This window comes from Lonchura striata, chromosome 30 (assembly GCF_050655825.1).
Source record: "Lonchura striata isolate lonStrDom1 chromosome 30, ASM5065582v1, whole genome shotgun sequence".
Lineage (NCBI taxonomy): Eukaryota > Metazoa > Chordata > Aves > Passeriformes > Estrildidae > Lonchura > Lonchura striata.
The window spans coordinates 7,908,709-7,925,822 of NC_140732.1; the positions used below are offsets into that span (position 1 = coordinate 7,908,709).

The 17,114-nt window shown below is 59.2% G+C and overlaps 3 protein-coding genes across 3 annotated transcripts; 2 read left to right on the forward strand and 1 right to left on the reverse strand.

Annotated features, from left to right (window-relative positions):
• Positions 1 to 667: 667 nt before the first annotated feature.
• Positions 668 to 5,078, forward strand: DHPS (deoxyhypusine synthase). The gene is made up of 9 exons (XM_021549609.3): positions 668 to 922; positions 1,002 to 1,163; positions 2,219 to 2,340; positions 2,433 to 2,529; positions 3,269 to 3,355; positions 3,450 to 3,555; positions 3,639 to 3,742; positions 3,832 to 3,957; positions 4,039 to 5,078. Exons 1-9 carry the CDS (start codon positions 710 to 712, stop codon positions 4,138 to 4,140), a joined length of 1,119 nt encoding a protein of 372 aa, XP_021405284.1. The 5' UTR covers positions 668 to 709; the 3' UTR covers positions 4,141 to 5,078.
• Positions 5,065 to 15,005, reverse strand: WDR83 (WD repeat domain 83). The gene is made up of 9 exons (XM_077787742.2): positions 14,621 to 15,005; positions 13,204 to 13,324; positions 13,022 to 13,127; positions 12,050 to 12,098; positions 10,796 to 10,922; positions 10,644 to 10,711; positions 10,451 to 10,559; positions 8,511 to 8,625; positions 5,065 to 8,430 (listed from the first exon to the last, which is right to left on the reverse strand). Exons 1-9 carry the CDS (start codon positions 15,003 to 15,005, stop codon positions 8,278 to 8,280), a joined length of 1,233 nt encoding a protein of 410 aa, XP_077643868.2. The 3' UTR covers positions 5,065 to 8,277.
• Positions 14,971 to 16,824, forward strand: WDR83OS (WD repeat domain 83 opposite strand). The gene is made up of 4 exons (XM_077787747.2): positions 14,971 to 15,038; positions 15,668 to 15,773; positions 16,444 to 16,541; positions 16,662 to 16,824. The coding sequence occupies exons 1-4, from the start codon at positions 15,004 to 15,006 to the stop codon at positions 16,726 to 16,728; spliced, it is 306 nt and encodes a 101-aa protein (XP_077643873.1). The 5' UTR covers positions 14,971 to 15,003; the 3' UTR covers positions 16,729 to 16,824.
• Positions 16,825 to 17,114: the final 290 nt, after the last annotated feature.

Consider the following 17,114-nt stretch of genomic DNA (forward strand, 5'->3'; position numbering starts at 1 on the left):
CGCTCCCAGTTCTCTCCCAGCGCTCCCAGTTCCCTCCCTCCCTCCTCGACAAAGCTGCCAGCCTGTAACCCTAACCCTAACCACAACCATTCCACTGGTCCCAGAAATCACAGCTTTCAGACCATGGGACCTGACCCACTGCCCCTCCACTGGCACCTTCCCGAAGCATTCCGCTGCATTCCAGGAATACTCCGCATTTTCAGCGGGTATCCCGTCTGACCCTCATCCTGACCTTAAAAATGCACCAAGGAATTCTAAAACAGCCATTAGGAAGATGTAACAAATCCCAAAAAGCCTTCAAAAATCCCCTAAATATTCCTAATAGTCCTCAAAAAAAAAAAAAAAAAAAAAACTCAAGGAAGCCTGCTCAGTCTCCAAACCCCTTCCTGTTGCTCTCTAGCCCACAGATGTCATCCCTACCTTTTTGCAGCGGGTCCTGTTGTCCTCTGAGGGTTCTGGCTCCTTTCCCCCGCGGCACTGTCCAAATTTCGGGGTTCCCTCGGTGTTAACGGCGCCTTTTCGCATCCGCCACCTTCTCGTCCCTCCGCGGCCGCCGTCCTTTTAAGATGGCAGCGCGCGGCTGTACGGCAAAGGCGAGACGGGCGGGCTGAGCAAGATGGCGGCGCGCTGCCGTACGGCGCGGGGCTGTACGGCACGGGGGGGAGGCGTGGCCCAAGATGGCGGCGCCCTGAGCGGGCCCGGCCGAGCCATGGCGGCACCGGGAGAGGCACCGGGAGAGGCGCCGGGAGAGGCGCTCCGGGCCGTGCTGCGGCCCAGCGGGGCTCTCCCGGCCGAGGCTCTCCCGGTGCGCGGCTACGACTTCTCGGGAGGCGCGGACCACGCGGCGCTGCTCCGCTCCTTCCGCACCACCGGCTTCCAGGCCACGAGCTTCGCGCAGGCGGTGGCGGAGATCGAGCGGATGGTGCGGGAGATGGGGGCGCGGTGGTACCGGGACGGGGATCCGGGCTCGGCGCGAGCTTCCCGGGGCTTCCTTCCCGCAGATCGCGGCCAAGCTGGAGCCGCTGAGCGCGGAGCAGCGGGAGCGAGCGGCCATGGCCGGGCCGCGGCCGCCCTCGGGCTGCACCATCTTCCTGGGCTTCACCTCGAACCTGGTCAGCTCCGGCGTCAGGGAGAGCATCCGCTACCTGGTGCAGCACGGCATGGTGACAGCCTGGGGACAGCCTGGGGACAGCCTGGGGACAGCCTGGGGACAGGGGACAGGGAGAGCATGGGGACAGGGGACAGCCTGGGGACAGGGACAGGGACGGGGACAGCCTGGGGACATGGGGACAGGGACAGGGAGAGCATCCGCTACCTGGTGCAGCACGGCATGGTGACAGCCTGGGGACAGCCTGGGGACAGGGGACAGCATGGGGACAGGGACAGGGGACAGCATGGGGACATGGGGACAGGGACAGGGGACAGGGGACAGCCTGGGGACATGGGGACAGGGAGAGCATCCGCTACCTGGTGCAGCACGGCATGGTGACAGCCTGGGGACAGTGTGGGGACAGCCTGGGGACAGGGGACAGCATGGGGACAGGGGACAACATGGGGACAGGGGACAGCCTGGGGACAGGGACAGGGACAGCCTGGGGACATGGGGACAGGGAGAGCATCCGCTACCTGGTGCAGCACGGCGTGGTGACAGCCTGGGGACAGGGACAGGGAACAGCCTGGGGACAGCCTGGGGACAGGGGACAGCATGGGGACAGGGACAGGGGACAGCATGGGGACATGGGGACAGGGAGAGCATCCGCTACCTGGTGCAGCACGGCATGGTGACAGCCTGGGGACAGGGACAGGGGACAGCCTGGGGACAGGGACAGGGACAGGGACAGCCTGGGGACAGTGTGGGGACAGGGACAGGGTGGGGACATGGGGACAGGGACAAGGGACAGGGAAGTCCCTGGGGTCCCTGTGAGGTTCCAGGAGGGGTCAGGGGGTCCCTGTGAGGTTCTGGGATGGTCAGGGGTGTCCCTGTGAGGTTCCAGGGATGTCCCTGGTGTCCCTGTGATGTTCCAGGGGAGGTCAGGGGGGTCCCTGTGAGGTTCTGGGATGGTTAGGGGGATCCCTGGCATCCCTGTGAGGTTCTGGGGGGTGTCCCTGGTGTCCCTGTGAAGTCCTGGGGGTGTCTCTGGTGCCTCTGTGAGGTCCTGGGGCGGGTCAGGTGGGTGTCCCCAGGTGTCCCCCAGGTGCTGACCCCCTCCCTGGCCAGGTGGACGTGCTGGTGACCACGGCCGGGGGGGTGGAGGAGGACCTGATCAAGTGCCTGGCGCCCACCTACATCGGGGACTTCCAGCTGCGGGGCCGGGACCTGCGGCACAACGGCATCAACAGGTCCTGGGGGTGGGCGTGGGGGGCTGGGACCCCCTTGGGGACACCCCGGGGACGCCTCAGGGTCACCTCGGGGTGGCCTCGGGCTCCCTCAGGATCGGGAACCTGCTGGTGCCCAACGATAACTACTGCAAGTTCGAGGACTGGCTGATGCCCATCCTGGAGACGATGGTGGACGAGCAGGACACGCAGGTGAGGGGTGGGGGACCCCCCAAATCGGGACCCCACAGTGCTGGGAACGGGCTTTAGGGGGTCCCTGGATAGCTGGGGGGGGATTTTGGGGGTCCCTGGACACCTAGGGTGGGGTTTAGGGGATCCCTGGACACTTAGCGTGGGATTTTAGGGGGTCCCTGGACACCTGGGGTGGGATTTTGGGGTTCCCTGGACACCCGGGGTGGGATTTTGGGGGTCCCCAGACACTTAGCGTGGGATTTTAGGGGGTCCCTGGACACCTGGGGTTGGATTTTGGGGGTCCCTGAATATCTGGGGTGGGATTTTGGGGCTCCCTGAATACCTGGGGTGGGATTTTGGGGGTCCCTGAATATCTGGGGTGGGATTTTGGTGTTTCCTGGACACCCGGGGTGGGATTTTGGGGGTCCCTGAATATCTGGGGTGGGATTTTGGGGTTTCCTGGACACCTGGGGTGGGATTTTGGGGTTCCCTGGACACCTGGGGTGGAGTTTTGGGGGTCCCTGAATATCTGGGGTGGGATTTTGGGGTTTCCTGGACACCTGGGGTGGGATTTTGGGGTTCCCTGGACACCCGGGGTGGGATTTTGGGGTTTCCTGGATACCTGGGGTGGGATTTTGGGGGTCCCTGGACACCCGGGGTGGGATTTTGGGGGTTCTTGAATATCTGGGGTAGGATTTTGGGGGTCCCTGGACACTCAGGGTGGGATTTTGGGGGTCCCTGCTGAGCCGGGTCCCCGCAGGGCGTGCGGTGGACGCCGTCCCGGATGATCGCCCGGCTGGGCAAGGAGATCAACAACCCCGACTCCATCTGCTACTGGGCCCAGAAGGTACCGGGGGGTGGGGGGGACACTTTTGGGGTGACATCTGGGGGGCACTGGGGGGGTGTCACCGATTGTCACCGCGTCCCCCCCCCTTTGGCAGAACAACATCCCGGTGCTGAGCCCGGCGCTCACCGACGGCTCCCTGGGCGACATGATCTTCTTCCACTCCTACAAACGCCCGGGGCTCGTGCTGGACATCGTGGAGGGTAAGTGGGGCGCCCCACCGGATTTTGGGGTGCCCTGAGGGGCTCCCTGAACCCCCCAACACCAAAACCTCGTCGACCCGCAGACCTGCGCCTCATCAACACCCAGGCCATCTTCGCCCGCAAAACCGGCATGATCATCCTGGGCGGGGGTCTGGTCAAGCACCACATCGCCAACGCCAACCTCATGGTGAGAGTGGGGGACCCCCCCATCGACGGGGAGGGGGTTTTTGGGGACCCCCGAGGCGGGGCCGGGGGTCTCACCCCGGGTGTGCGCAGAGGAACGGCGCCGATTTCTCCGTCTACGTCAACACGGCGCAAGAGTTCGACGGCTCCGACTCGGGCGCGCGGCCGGACGAGGCCGTGTCCTGGGGCAAGATCCGCGTGGACGCCACGCCCGTCAAGGTGGGGGGCGATTTTGGGGGGATTTGGGGGGATTTTGGGGGGTTTTTCTTCCCCTCCCGTCACCCCGCTGCTCTCGCTCAGGTCTATGCCGACGCCTCGCTCGTGTTCCCGCTGCTCGTGGCCGAGACGTTCGCGCGGAGCGCCGACGCTTTCGGGGGGCCAGCGGCGACCCCCGAGGCGTGAGGGACCCCCAAAGCCTGGGGACCCTCAAGAACTGGGGGACCCCCGAGGCGTGAGGGACCCCCAGAGCCTGGGGACCCTCAAGAACTGGGGGACCCCCGAGGCGTGAGGGACCCCCAAAGCCTGGGGACCCTCAAGAACTGGGGGACCCCCGAGGCGTGAGGGACCCCCAAGAACTGGGGGACCCCCAAGGCGTGGGGGACCCCCGAGGCGTGAGGGACCCCCAAGACTTGAGGGACCCTCAAAGCCTGGGGACCCCCAAGGTCTGAGAGATCCCCAAGAACTGCGGGACCCCCGAGGCCTGAGGGACCCCCAAAGCCTGGGGACCCCCAAGACCTGAGGGACCCCCAAGACTTGAGGGACCCCTGAGGCCTGGGGACCTCTGAGTCCTGAGGGACCCCCAAAGCCTGAGGGACCCCCAAGGTCTGAGGGACCCCCAAGAACTGAGGGACCCCCAAGGAATGATGGACCCCCAAAGCCTGGGGACCCCCAAGACCTGAGGGACCCCCAAGACTTGAGGGACCCCTGAGGCCTAGGGACCTCTGAGTCCTGAGGGACCCCCAAGAACTGAGGGACCCCCGAGGAATGATGGACCCCCAAAGCCTAGAGACCCCCAAGAACTGAGGGACCCCTGAGGCCTGAGGGACCCCCAAGGCCTGGAGACCCCCAAAGCATGAGAGACCCCCAAAGCATGAGAGACCCCCAAATCCTGGAGACCCCCGAGGCCTGAGGGACCCCCCAGGCTGAGCTTTGGGTGTGCTGAGCCCCCCACGCCTCCGCAGGGGCACGGTGGGGGGACCCCCATTTGGGGGGACCCCCATTTGGGGGGACCCCCAGCCCTGCGCCCCCTCACCCGCTGTCCCCCCTTCGCAGCCCCCTCCCCGCCACGTTTGTGTTTATTTATTGGAGCTGCCAATAAAGCAGGGCCGGGTTTGTCCATGGACGGATTTATTCCTTGTGCCGCCTCCGGCACTGAGGGAAAACAAGGGAAAAAACGGGAAATACAAAAAAATGTGGAAAATGTGGGAAAAACATGGAAAATATGGGGAAAAACGATGGAAAATATGAGGAAAAAAAACAGGGAAAATATGGGGAAAAAAACATGGAAAATATGGGAAAAAACATGGAAAATATGGGAAAAAAACATGGAAAATAGGGGGGACAACCATGGAAAATATGGGAAAAAACATGGAAAATATGGGAAAAAAACATGGAAAATATGGGGGACAACCATGGAAAATATGGGAAAAAACATGGAAAATACAGGAAAAAATATGGAAAATATGGGAAAAAAACATGGAAAATAGGGAAAAAAAATATAGAAAATATGGGAAAAAATCATGGAAAATATGGGAAAAAAATATAGAAAATATGGGAAAAAAACATGGAAAATATGGGAAAAAAATATAGAAAATATGGGAAAAAATCATGGAAAATATGGGAAAAAATATGGGATAAAACCATGGAAAATATGGGAAAAAACATGGAAAATGTGGGAAAAAAACATGAAAAATATGGAAAAAAATATGGGAAAAAAACATGGAAAATATGGGATAAAACCACGGAAAATATGGGAAAAAAACATGGAAAATATGGGAAAAACCATGGAAAATATCCGAAAAAAATATGGGAAATATGGGGAAAAACATGGAAAATATGGGATAAAACCATGGAAAATATGGGAAAAAACCATAGAAATTATGGGAAAAAACATGGAAAATAGGGGATAAAACTACGGAAAATATGGGAAAAAAACATGGAAAATATGGGAAAAACCATGGAAAATATGGGAAAAAAATATGGGAAATATGGGAAAAACCATGGAAAATATGGGAAAAAAAATAGGGAAAATATGGGAAAAAAATACAGAAAATATGGGAAAAAATCATGGAAAATATGGAAAAAAATATGGGAAAAAACCATGGAACATATGGGGAAAAAACCTGGAAAATATGGGGAAACGCATGGAAAATATGGGAAAAAATATGGAATATATGGGGAAAAACATGGAAAATATGGGATAAAACCATGGAAAATATGGGAAAAAAACATAGAAATTATGGGAAAAAACATGGAAAATAGGGGATAAAACCACGGAAAATATGGGAAAAAAACATGGAAAATATGGGAAAAAAACATGGAAAATATGGGAAAAACCATGGAAAATATGGAAAAAAATATAGAAAATATGGGAAAAAAACATGGAAAATATGGGAAACAAATATAGAAAATATGGGAAAAAAACATGGAAAATATGGGAAAAAACATGGAAAATATGGGAAAAAAATATAGAAAATATGGGAAAAAATCATGGAAAATATGGGAAAAAATATGGGATAAAACCATGGAAAATATGGGAAAAAACATGGAAAATGTGGGAAAAAAACATGAAAAATATGGAAAAAAATATGGGAAAAAACCATGGAAAATATGGGATAAAACCACGGAAAATATGGGAAAAAAACATGGAAAATATGGGAAAAACCATGGAAAATATCCGAAAAAAATATGGGAAATATGGGGAAAAACATGGAAAATATGGGATAAAACCATGGAAAATATGGGAAAAAAACATAGAAATTATGGGAAAAAACATGGAAAATAGGGGATAAAACCACGGAAAATATGGGGAAAAAACATGGAAAATATGGGAAAAAAACATGGAAAATATGGGAAAAACCATGGAAAATATGGAAAAAAATATAGAAAATATGGGAAAAAAACATGGAAAATATGGGAAAAAAATATAGAAAATATGGGAAAAAAACATGGAAAATATGGGAAAAAACATGGAAAATATGGGAAAAAAATATAGAAAATATGGGAAAAAATCATGGAAAATATGGGAAAAAATATGGGATAAAACCATGGAAAATATGGGAAAAAACATGGAAAATGTGGGAAAAAAACATGAAAAATATGGAAAAAAATATGGGAAAAAACATGGAAAATACGGGAAAAAATATGGAAAATATGGGAAAAAAACATGGAAAATATGGGAAAAAACATGGAAAATATCCGAAAAAAATATGGGAAATATGGGGAAAAACATGGAAAATATGGGATAAAACCATGGAAAATATGGGAAAAAAACATAGAAATTATGGGAAAAAACATGGAAAATAGGGGATAAAACCACGGAAAATATGGGAAAAAAAACATGGAAAATATGGGAAAAACCATGGAGAATATGGGAAAAAAATATGGGAAATATGGGAAAAACCATGGAAAATATGGGAAAAAAAATAGGGAAAATATGGGAAAAAAATACAGAAAATATGGGAAAAAATCATGGAAAATATGGAAAAAAATATGGGAAAAAACCATGGAACATATGGGGAAAAAACCTGGAAAATATGGGGAAACGCATGGAAAATATGGGAAAAAATATGGGGAAAAACATGGAAAATATGGGATAAAACCATGGAAAATATGGGAAAAAAACATAGAAATTATGGGAAAAAACATGGAAAATATGGGATAAAACCACGGAAAATATGGGAAAAAAACATGGAAAATATGGGAAAAAAACATGGAAAATATGGGAAAAACCATGGAAAATATGGAAAAAAATATAGAAAATATGGGAAAAAAACATGGAAAATATGGGAAAAAAATATAGAAAATATGGGAAAAAAACATGGAAAATATGGGAAAAAACATGGAAAATATGGGAAAAAAATATAGAAAATATGGGAAAAAATCATGGAAAATATGGGAAAAAATATGGGATAAAACCATGGAAAATATGGGAAAAAACATGGAAAATGTGGGAAAAAAACATGAAAAATATGGAAAAAAATATGGGAAAAAACCATGGAAAATATGGGATAAAACCACGGAAAATATGGGAAAAAAACATGGAAAATATGGGAAAAACCATGGAAAATATCCGAAAAAAATATGGGAAATATGGGGAAAAACATGGAAAATATGGGATAAAACCATGGAAAATATGGGAAAAAACCATAGAAATTATGGGAAAAAACATGGAAAATAGGGGATAAAACCACGGAAAATATGGGAAAAAAAACATGGAAAATATGGGAAAAACCATGGAAAATATGGGAAAAAAAATATGGGGAATGTGGGAAAGCACATGGAAATATGGGAAAGCAGCCGGAGCAGGAGGAAGGTCCCTCAGGGCTCGGGGTCCCCGTCGGGCTGGAAGCTCTCCTCTCGCCACAGCGTCACCCGGCCCTGCGTGGCCGCCAGCACGCAGGGCAGGCGCGGGTGGAAGGCCAGCGACTGCACCACGGCGCGGCCCACGGGCAGGCTGAGCGCCAGCGAGCCCTGCGGGGACAGCGCAGCGTCGGGGCCGGGCCCGGGACCCCGGCCCAGCCCGGGACCCCCGGCCCGGGACCCTCCCTCACCTCCAGCAGGTCCCAGAAGTAAACGCGGCCGTCCTCGGAGGCGCAGCCCACGTGCGTGTCCAGCTCGTTGAGGACGCAGTCCAGCCTGTACGCGGTGCTGCGGTGGCCCGTGTACCTGGGCGCGGGGGACGTCGCTGAGCTGGGGGTGGGGGTCCCCAAAACCCCCCAGAGCGCGGGGATCTGGGGATCTGGGGGTCCCGTACTCGCCCAGCAGCCCCAAAACCCCCCCAGAGCGCGGGGATCTGGGGGTTTGGGGGTCTGGGGGTCCCGTACTCGCCCAGCAGCCCCAAAACACCCCCAGAGCGTGGGGATCTGGGGGTCTGGGGGTCCTGTACTCGCCCGGCAGCCCCAAAACCCCCCAGAGCGCGGGGATCTGGGGGTCTGGGGGTTTGGGGGTCCCGTACTCACCCAGCAGCTCCAAAACCCCCCCAGAGCGTGGGGATCTGGGGGTTTGGGGGTCTGGGGGTCCCGTACTCACCCAGCAGCCCCAAAACCCCCCAGAGCGCGGGGATCTGGGGGTTTGGGGGTCCCGTACTCGCCCAGCAGCCCCTAAGCCCCCCCAGAGCACGGGGATCTGGGGATCTGGGGGTCCCGTACTCACCCAGCAGCCCCAAAACCCCCCAGAGCGTGGGGATCTGGGGGTTTGGGGGTCTGGGGGTCCCGTACTCACCCAGCAGCCCCAAAACCCCCCAGAGCGTGGGGATCTGGGGGTTTGGGGGTCTGGGGGTCCCGTACTCACCCAGCAGCTCCAAAACCCCCCAGAGCGTGGGGATCTGGGGGTTTGGGGGTTTGGGGGTTTGGGGGTCCTGTACTCACCCAGCAGCTCCAAACCCCCCCCGAGCGCGGGGATCTGGGGGTTTGGGGGTCCCGTACTCACCCAGCAGCTCCAAACCCCCCCAGAGTGCGGGGATCTGGGGGTTTGGGGGTCCCGTACTCACCCAGCAGCTCCAAACCCCCCCAGAGTGCGGGGATCTGGGGGTTTGGGGGTCCCGTACTCGCCCAGCAGCCCCAAAACCCCCCCAGAGTGCGGGGATCTGGGGGTTTGGGGGTCCCGTACTCACCCAGCAGCCCCAAAACCCCCCAGAGCGCGGGGATCTGGGGGTTTGGGGGTCCCGTACTCGCCCAGCAGCCCCAAAACCCCCCAGAGCGCGGGGATCTGGGGATCTGGGGGTCCCGTACTCGCCCAGCAGCCCCAAAACCCCCCAGAGCGCGGGGATCTGGGGGTTTGGGGGTCTGGGGGTCCCGTACTCACCCAGCAGCTCCAAAACCCCCCCAGAGCGCAGGGAGTCGGGGATTTTTTGGGGATTTTTTGGGGATTTTTTGGGGATTTTTTGGGGATTTTTTGGGGGTTTGGGGGTCCCGTACTCGCCCAGCAGCCCCAAAACCCCCCCGAGCGCGGGGATCTGGGGGTTTGGGGGTCCCGTACTCACCCAGCAGCCCCAAAACCCCCCAGAGCGCGGGGATCTGGGGGTTTGGGGGTTTGGGGGTCCCGTACTCGCCCAGCAGCTCCAAAACACCCCCAGAGCGCAGGGAGTCGGGGATTTTTTGGGGATTTTTTTGGGGTTTTTTTGGGGATTTTTTGGGGATTTTTTGGGGATTTTTTGGGGATTTTTTGGGGATTTTTTGGGGGTTTGGGGGTCCCGTACTCGCCCAGCAGCCCCAACCCCCCCCAGAGCGCGGGGATCTGGGGATTTTTTGGGGATTTTTTGGGGATTTTTGGGGATTTTTTGGGGATTTTTTTGGGGTTTTTTTGGGAATATTTTGGGGATTTTTTGGGGGTCCCGTACTCGCCCAGCAGCCCCAAAGCCCCCCCAGAGCGCGGGGATCTGGGGATTTTTTGGGGATTTTTTGGGGATTTTTTGGGGTTTTTTTGGGGATATTTTGGGGATTTTTTGGGGTTTTTTTTGGGATTTTTTTGGGATTTTTTGGGGGTCCCGTACTCGCCCAGCAGCTCCCCGGTGTCCTTGTCCAGCAGCCGCAGCGTGGAGTCCAGGCTGGCGGCCAGCACGCACTGCCCGTCCTTGCTGAAGCACACGCTGGTGACGGGGCCTGGGGGCACACCGGGGGGAGTTTGGGGGGTCCCACCGAGCCCCCCACAAGTTTTGGGGAGTCCCCCCCTCAATCCCCACTCACTGCCCAGGTAGTCGGAGCAGAGCTGCCCCGCGCGGAGGTCGTAACGCCGGACCCGCCCGTCCACCGAGCTGCGGGGAGATGGGGAGACAGGTTTAGGGGGTGTCCCCCCCGAAATTTGGGGAGCCCCCTGGTGCTGGGGGGCTCGGGCTCACCCCGTCAGGATCTCGTGGGCTGAGAGCTTCACGCTGGAGATGCCGTCCTTGGCCTCGTCCAGCACCTGCACGGGGTCGGGGCGGCGGGAGCGGCAGTCCCAGCAGCGCACCGAGGAGTCGATGGAGCCTGGGGGGAAACGGGGGTTCGGGGGGGAAACGGGGGAAAAATGGGGGGTTCAGGGGGAAAATGGGGGGTTCAGGGGGAAAATGGGGGAAAAATGGGGGGTTCAGGGGGAAAACGGGGGGTTCAGGGGGAAAATGGGGGAAAAATGGGGGGTTCAGGGGGAAAACGGGGGTTCAGGGGGAAAATGGGGGGAAAACGGGGGGTTCAGGGGAAAAAACGGGGGGTTCAGGGGGAAAATGAGGGAAAAACGGGGGGAAAACGGGGGAAAACGGGGGGTTCAGGGGGGAAACGGGGGTTCAGGGGGAAAACGGGGGAAAACGGGGGGTTCAGGGGGAAAACGGGGGGAAAACGGGGGGTTCAGGGGGGAAACGGGGGGTTCAGGGGGGAAACAGGGGTTCAGGGGGAAAATGGGGGGTTCAGGGGGGTTCAGAGGGAAAAACGGGGGGTTCAGGGGGGAAACGGGGGGAAAACGGGGGGTTCAGGGGGGAAACGGGGGGAAACCGGGGGGTTCAGGGGGGAAACGGGGGGTTCAGGGGGGTTCAGAGGGAAAATGGGGGGTTCAGGGGGGAAAACGGGGGTTCAGGGGGGTTCAGAGGGAAAAACGGGTTCAGGGTGGAAAAAGGGGGGTTCAGGGGGAAAACGGGGGGAAAACGGGGGGTTCAGAGGGAAAACGGGGGGTTCAGGGCGGAAAATGGGGGGTTCAGGGGGAAAACGGGGGGTTCAGGGATGATCAGGGGGTTCAGGGTGGAAAAACAGGGGGTTCAGGGGGGATCAGGATGGAAAAATGGGGGGTTCAGGGGGAAAAACGGGGTTCAGGAGGAAAACGGGGGGTTTGGGGGGAAAATGGAGGGTTCAGGGGGAAAAACAGGGGGTTCAGGGGAAAACGGGGGTTTGGGGGAAAACGGGGGGTTCAGGGAGGATCAGGGTGGAAAAATGGGAGGTTCAAGGGAAAACGGGGTTCAGGATGGAACAGGGGGATCAGGGTGGAAAAAGGGGGATCAGAGGGAAAAAGGGGGATCAGAGGGAAAAAGGGGGGATCAGAGGGAAAAAGGGGGGACCAGGCTGGGACAAAGGGGTGCGGGGGTGTCTTGGGGTGTCGCAGGGCGGCCCCCCCAAAACTTCTCCCTCACCGGACACAATGACGGTGGACTCCTCGTTGAACTGGACGCAGTTCACCTTCTGCGGGAGGCAGGGAATCGAGCAGATCCCAAATGATGCCAGATCCCAAATAATGCCAGATCCCAAATAATGCCAAATCCCAAATAATCCCAAATCCCAAATAATGCCAAATCCCAAATAATGCCAAATCCCAAATAATGCCAGATCCCAAATAATGCCAAATCCCAAATAATGCCAGATCCCAAATAATGCCAAATCCCAAATAATGCCAAATCCCAAATGCCAAATCCCAAATGATGCCAGATCCCAAATAATGCCAAATCCCAAATCCCAAATGCCAAATCCCAAATAATGCCAGATCCCAAATAATGCCAAATCCCAAATAATGCCAGATCCCAAATAATGCCAAATCCCAAATAATGCCAAATCCCAAATGATGCCAAATCCCAAATAATGCCAAATGCCAAATCCCAAATAATCCCAAATGCCAAATAATGCCAAATCCCAAATAATGCCAAATGCCAAATAATGCCAAATCCCAAATCCCAAATAATGCCAAATGCCAAATAATGCCAAATCCCAAATAATGCCAAATGCCAAATCCCAAATCCCAAATAATGCCAAATCCCAAATAATGCCAGATCCCAAATAATGCCAAATCCCAAACCCCAAATGCCAAATCCCAAACCCCAAACGCCAAACCCCAAACCCCAAATCCCAAACCCCAAACCCCAAACCCCAAACCCCAAACCCCAAATCCCAAACCCCAAACCCCAAACTCCAAACCCCAAACCCCAAATCCCAAATCCCAAACCCCAAACCCCAAATCCCAAATCCCAAATCCCAAACCCCAAATCCCAAACCCCAAACCCCAAATCCCAAACCCCAAACCCCAAATCCCAAATCCCAAACCCCAAACCCCAAACCCCAAATCCCAAATCCCAAATCCCACTCCTCCAATCCCACCCCGAGCCCCCGCTCACCCCGGCGTGTCCCCGGTACTTGCGGACCACCTGCCCGGTGGTGACGTCCCAGAGCGCCACGGCTTTGTCGGCGCCGCCGGAGCAGATCTGGCTGTTGTCGAAGGAGCTGCGGGGGCCCGGGGGTCCCGTGAGGCACCGGGGGCTCCCGGTGGCGGGGAGGGGTCCCCGGGAGCTCGCCTTACCCCGCGGCGTCCAGCACCTCGTAGCCGTGGCCTTGGTAGGTGCGCAGGGCCGTGCCCTTGTGCGGGTTCCAGAGCTTCAGCGTCTTGTCGCTGCCGCACGTCAGGCAGTAATTGCCGTCCGCTGCGGGGGAACGGGGATCACCGGGAGCCCCGTGATCACCGGGACCCCTGTACCGGGGAACGGGGATCACCGGGAGCCCCGTGCCGGGGAACGGGGATCACCGGGAGCGGGGGATCACCGGGAGCCCCGTGATCACCGGGACCCCTGTACCGGGGAACGGGGATCACCGGGAGCCCCGTGCCGGGGAACAGGGGATCACCGGGAGCAGGGGATCACCGGGAGCCCCGTGCCGGGGAACAGGGGATCACCGGGAGCGGGGATCACCGGGAGCCCCGTGCCGGGGAACGGGGATCACCGGGAGCGGGGGATCACCGGGAGCGGGGGATCACCGGGAGCGGCCGTGATCACCGGGAGCGGGGGATCACCGGGAGCGGCCGTGCCGGGGAACGGGGATCACCGGGAGCAGCCGTGATCACCGGGAGCCCCGTGCCGGGGAACAGAGGATCCTCGGGACATCCATACCGGGGAACGGGGGATCACCGGGACACCCGTACTGTGGAACAGGGGGATCACCGGGACATCCATACCGGGGAACGGGGGATCACCGGGACACCCGTAACATGGAATGGGGGATCACCGGGAGCCCCGTGCCGGGGAACGGGGGATCACCGGGACATCCATACCGGGGAACGGGGGATCACCGGGAGCCCCGTGCCGGGGAATGGGGGATCACCGCGACACCCGTACTGTGGAACAGGGGGATCACCGGGACCCCCGTACCGGGGAACAGGGGATCACCGAGACCCCTGTGCCGGGGAATGGGGGGATCACCGGGAGCTCCGTGCCGGGGAACGGGATATCACCGGGACACCCGTACCAGGGAATGGGGGATCACCGGGACCCCCGTCCCGTGACACGGGGGGATCACCGGGACACCCGTACTGGGGAACGGGGGATCACCAGGAGCCCCGTGCCGGGGAACGGGGGATCACCGGGAGCCCTGTACCGGGGAACGGGGGATCACCAGGAGCCCCGTGCCGGGGAACGGGGGATCACCGGGAGCCCCGTACTGTGACACCGGGGGATCCCCGTGACCCCCTGCCTGGACACGGGGGCATCCCCGGGACCCCCACACCGGCACTCCCCACCCGGTTCCCGACCTCCATCCCCGTGTCCCGCTCTCTTCCCCCGCCCGGTTCCCCCCGGTTCCCCCCGGTATCCCCGGTATCCCCGGTTCCCCTGATATCCCGGTTTCCCCAGTTCCCCCGGTTCCCCCGGTATCCCCGGTATCCCGGTTTTCCCAGTTCCCCCGGTTCCCCCGGTATCCCGGTATCCGCGGGTCGTTCCCGGTCTCACCGTTGAAGCGGGCGGCCCGCACGGCTCCCTGCCCGCACTGCAGGCTCTGCACCCGCTGCCGGGGCAGCTCGGGCCGGGCCGGCCGCGGCTTCGGGAACGCCATGGCGGCACCGGGGCGGCACCGGGGCGGCACCGGGGCGGAACCGGGGCGGAACCGGGGCGGAACCGGGGAGGCACCGGGGCGGCACCGGGGCGGAACCGGGAGCGGCACCGGGAGCAGAACCGCGGCAAGCACCACCGGGGGCGGCACCGGGAGCGGCACCGGGGCCGGAACCGGGGCCGGCACCGGGAGCAGAACCGCGGCGAGCACCACCGGGGGCGGCACCGGGGCCCGGGCTCCTTCCGGCGGCGGCGGCGGAAGAGGCGGCGGCGGCGGCGGGGCCATGGCGGACCCGCGGAGACCCGGCAAAGTGGCCAGGTGGGACCGGGGACAGCGGCAGAGGCGGGCAGGGAGCCCCGGTGTCCCGGTGCCCCGGTGCCCCGGTGTCCCGGTGCCCCGGTGCCCCGGTGTCCCGGTGTCCCCGTGTCCCGGTGTCCCGGGAGCCCCGGTGTCCCGGTGCCCCGGTGCCCGGTGTCCTGGATCCCTGGTGCCCCGGTGTCCCGGTGCCCGGTGCCCCGGGCCGCCTGCCGGATCCCCGGTGTCCCGGGATCCCTGGTGCCCCGGTGCCCCGGTGTCCCGGTGCCCGGTGTCCTGGATCCCTGGTGCCCCGGTGTCCCGGTGCCCGGTGCCCCGGGCCGCCTGCCGGATCCCCGGTGTCCCGGGATCCCTGGTGCCCCGGTGCCCCGGTGTCCCGGTGCCCGGTGCCCTGGATCCCTGGTGCCCCGGTGCCCCGGTGTCCCGGTGCCCGGTGTCCCGGGCCGCCTGCCGGATCCCCGGTGCCCGGTGTCCCAATGTCCCGGGATCCCCGGTGTCCCAATGTCCCGGGATCCCCGGTGTCCCGGATCCCCGGTGCCCGGTGTCCCAATGCCCAGTGTCCCGGGATCCCCGGTGTCCCGGATCCCCGGTGTCCCAATGCCCGGTGTCCCGGATCCCCGGTGTCCCGGCAGGTACAAGCCCCCGGCCACCGAGAGCAACCCGGCGCTGGAGGACCCGACCCCCGACTACATGAACCTGCTGGGGATGGTGTTCAGCATGTGCGGGCTCATGCTCAAGGTGCGCCTCGGGGCACCGGCACCGGCACCGGGAGGGGAACCGGGATGGGAACCGGGATGGGAACGGGATCAGACCAGGATGGGAACCGGGATGGGAACGGGGATAGGAACCGGGAGGGGAACCGGGATGGGAACTGGGAGGGGAACCGGGATCAGACCGGGATCAGACTGGGATGAGAACCGGGAGGGGAACCGGGATGAGAACTGGGATGGGAACCGGAAGGGGAACCGGGGTCAGACCGGGATGGGCTCCGGGATGAGAACCGGGATTGGAACCGGGATGGGTTCCAGAATCTGGGGGTCTCTCGGGGGTGTCTCGGGGGTCTCAGGACATTTCAGGGGTCTCATGGGGCTGTCCCAGGGGTCTCAGGACATTTCGGGGGTCTCAGGACATTTCGGGGGTCTCCCGGGGCTCTCCCGGGGGTCTCACGGGGGTCTCAGGACATTTCAGGGGTCTCCCGGGGCCGTCCCGGGGGTCTCAGGGCATTTCGGGGGTCTCCCGGGGGTCTCCCGGGGCCACCCCGGGGGTCTCAGGGCATTTCGGGGGTCTCACGGGGCCATCCCAGGGGTCTCAGGACATTTCGGGGGTCTCCCGGGGCTCTCCCGGGGCTCTCCCGGGGGTCTCACGGGGGTCTCAGGGCATTTCGGGGGTCTCCCGGGGGTCTCCCCAGCTCAAGTGGTGCGCCTGGATCGCCGTCTACTGCTCCTTCATCAGCTTCGCCAACTCGCGCAGCTCCGAGGACACCAAGCAGATGATGAGCAGCTTCATGTGAGCCCCGGGGGTCCCGGGGGGGGCCCGGGGGGGTCCCGGGGGGTCCCGGGGGGTCCCGGGGGGTCCCGGGCCCAATTTGGGGGTCCCTGACCCCCCGTCTGCCTCTGTGCCCCGCAGGCTCTCCATCTCGGCCGTGGTCATGTCCTACCTGCAGAACCCCCAGCCCATGTCCCCGCCCTGGTGACGGGGATTTTGGGGAGGGGGTCTCCCTGGTGGGGGGGGGGGGTCAGATGGGTCTGGGGGGTCCCCGCGATGGGGGCAATAAAAGTGGGGGGGGGTCCTGGCAGTGTCTGTGGTCGGTTTGTACCCAAAGGGGGCACGGGGGAGGGAGGGACGGGGAGGGGGAGTCCTGGGGGGCTCCGGGGGGGTTTGGGGGGGTCTGAGGGGGAGTCCTGGGGGGCTCCGGGGGGATTTTGGGGGTCTGAGGGGGTTCTGGGGGGGTTTGGGGGGGCCTGGGGGGATTTTGGGGGGGTCTGAGGGGCTCCGGGGGGGTTTGGGGGGGTCTGGGGGGGTTTTGGGGGGTCTGAGGGGGTTCTGGGGGGGTTTGGGGGGGTCTGGGGGGATTTTGGG

Bases quoted from the DNA above. Each gene is read 5' to 3' on its own strand.
- DHPS (XM_021549609.3), top strand. From the start codon at position 710: ATGGCGGCACCGGGAGAGGCACCGGGAGAGGCGCCGGGAGAGGCGCTC. The intron at 1,164-2,218 runs GTGACAGCCTGG...CTCCCTGGCCAG, and splicing joins ACCTGGTGCAGCACGGCATG to GTGGACGTGCTGGTGACCAC. The intron at 3,743-3,831 runs GTGAGAGTGGGG...GGGTGTGCGCAG, and splicing joins TCGCCAACGCCAACCTCATG to AGGAACGGCGCCGATTTCTC.
- WDR83OS (XM_077787747.2), top strand. From the start codon at position 15,004: ATGGCGGACCCGCGGAGACCCGGCAAAGTGGCCAG. The intron at 15,039-15,667 runs GTGGGACCGGGG...GTGTCCCGGCAG, and splicing joins AGACCCGGCAAAGTGGCCAG to GTACAAGCCCCCGGCCACCG. The intron at 16,542-16,661 runs GTGAGCCCCGGG...TGTGCCCCGCAG, and splicing joins CAGATGATGAGCAGCTTCAT to GCTCTCCATCTCGGCCGTGG.
- WDR83 (XM_077787742.2), bottom strand. From the start codon at position 15,005: ATGGCCCCGCCGCCGCCGCCGCCTCTTCCGCCGCCGCCGCCGGAAGGA. The intron at 10,923-12,049 runs GTGAGGGAGAAG...GTTTCCCCCCAG, and splicing joins GTCCACCGTCATTGTGTCCG to GCTCCATCGACTCCTCGGTG. The intron at 10,712-10,795 runs GTGAGCCCGAGC...ATCTCCCCGCAG, and splicing joins GCCCACGAGATCCTGACGGG to CTCGGTGGACGGGCGGGTCC.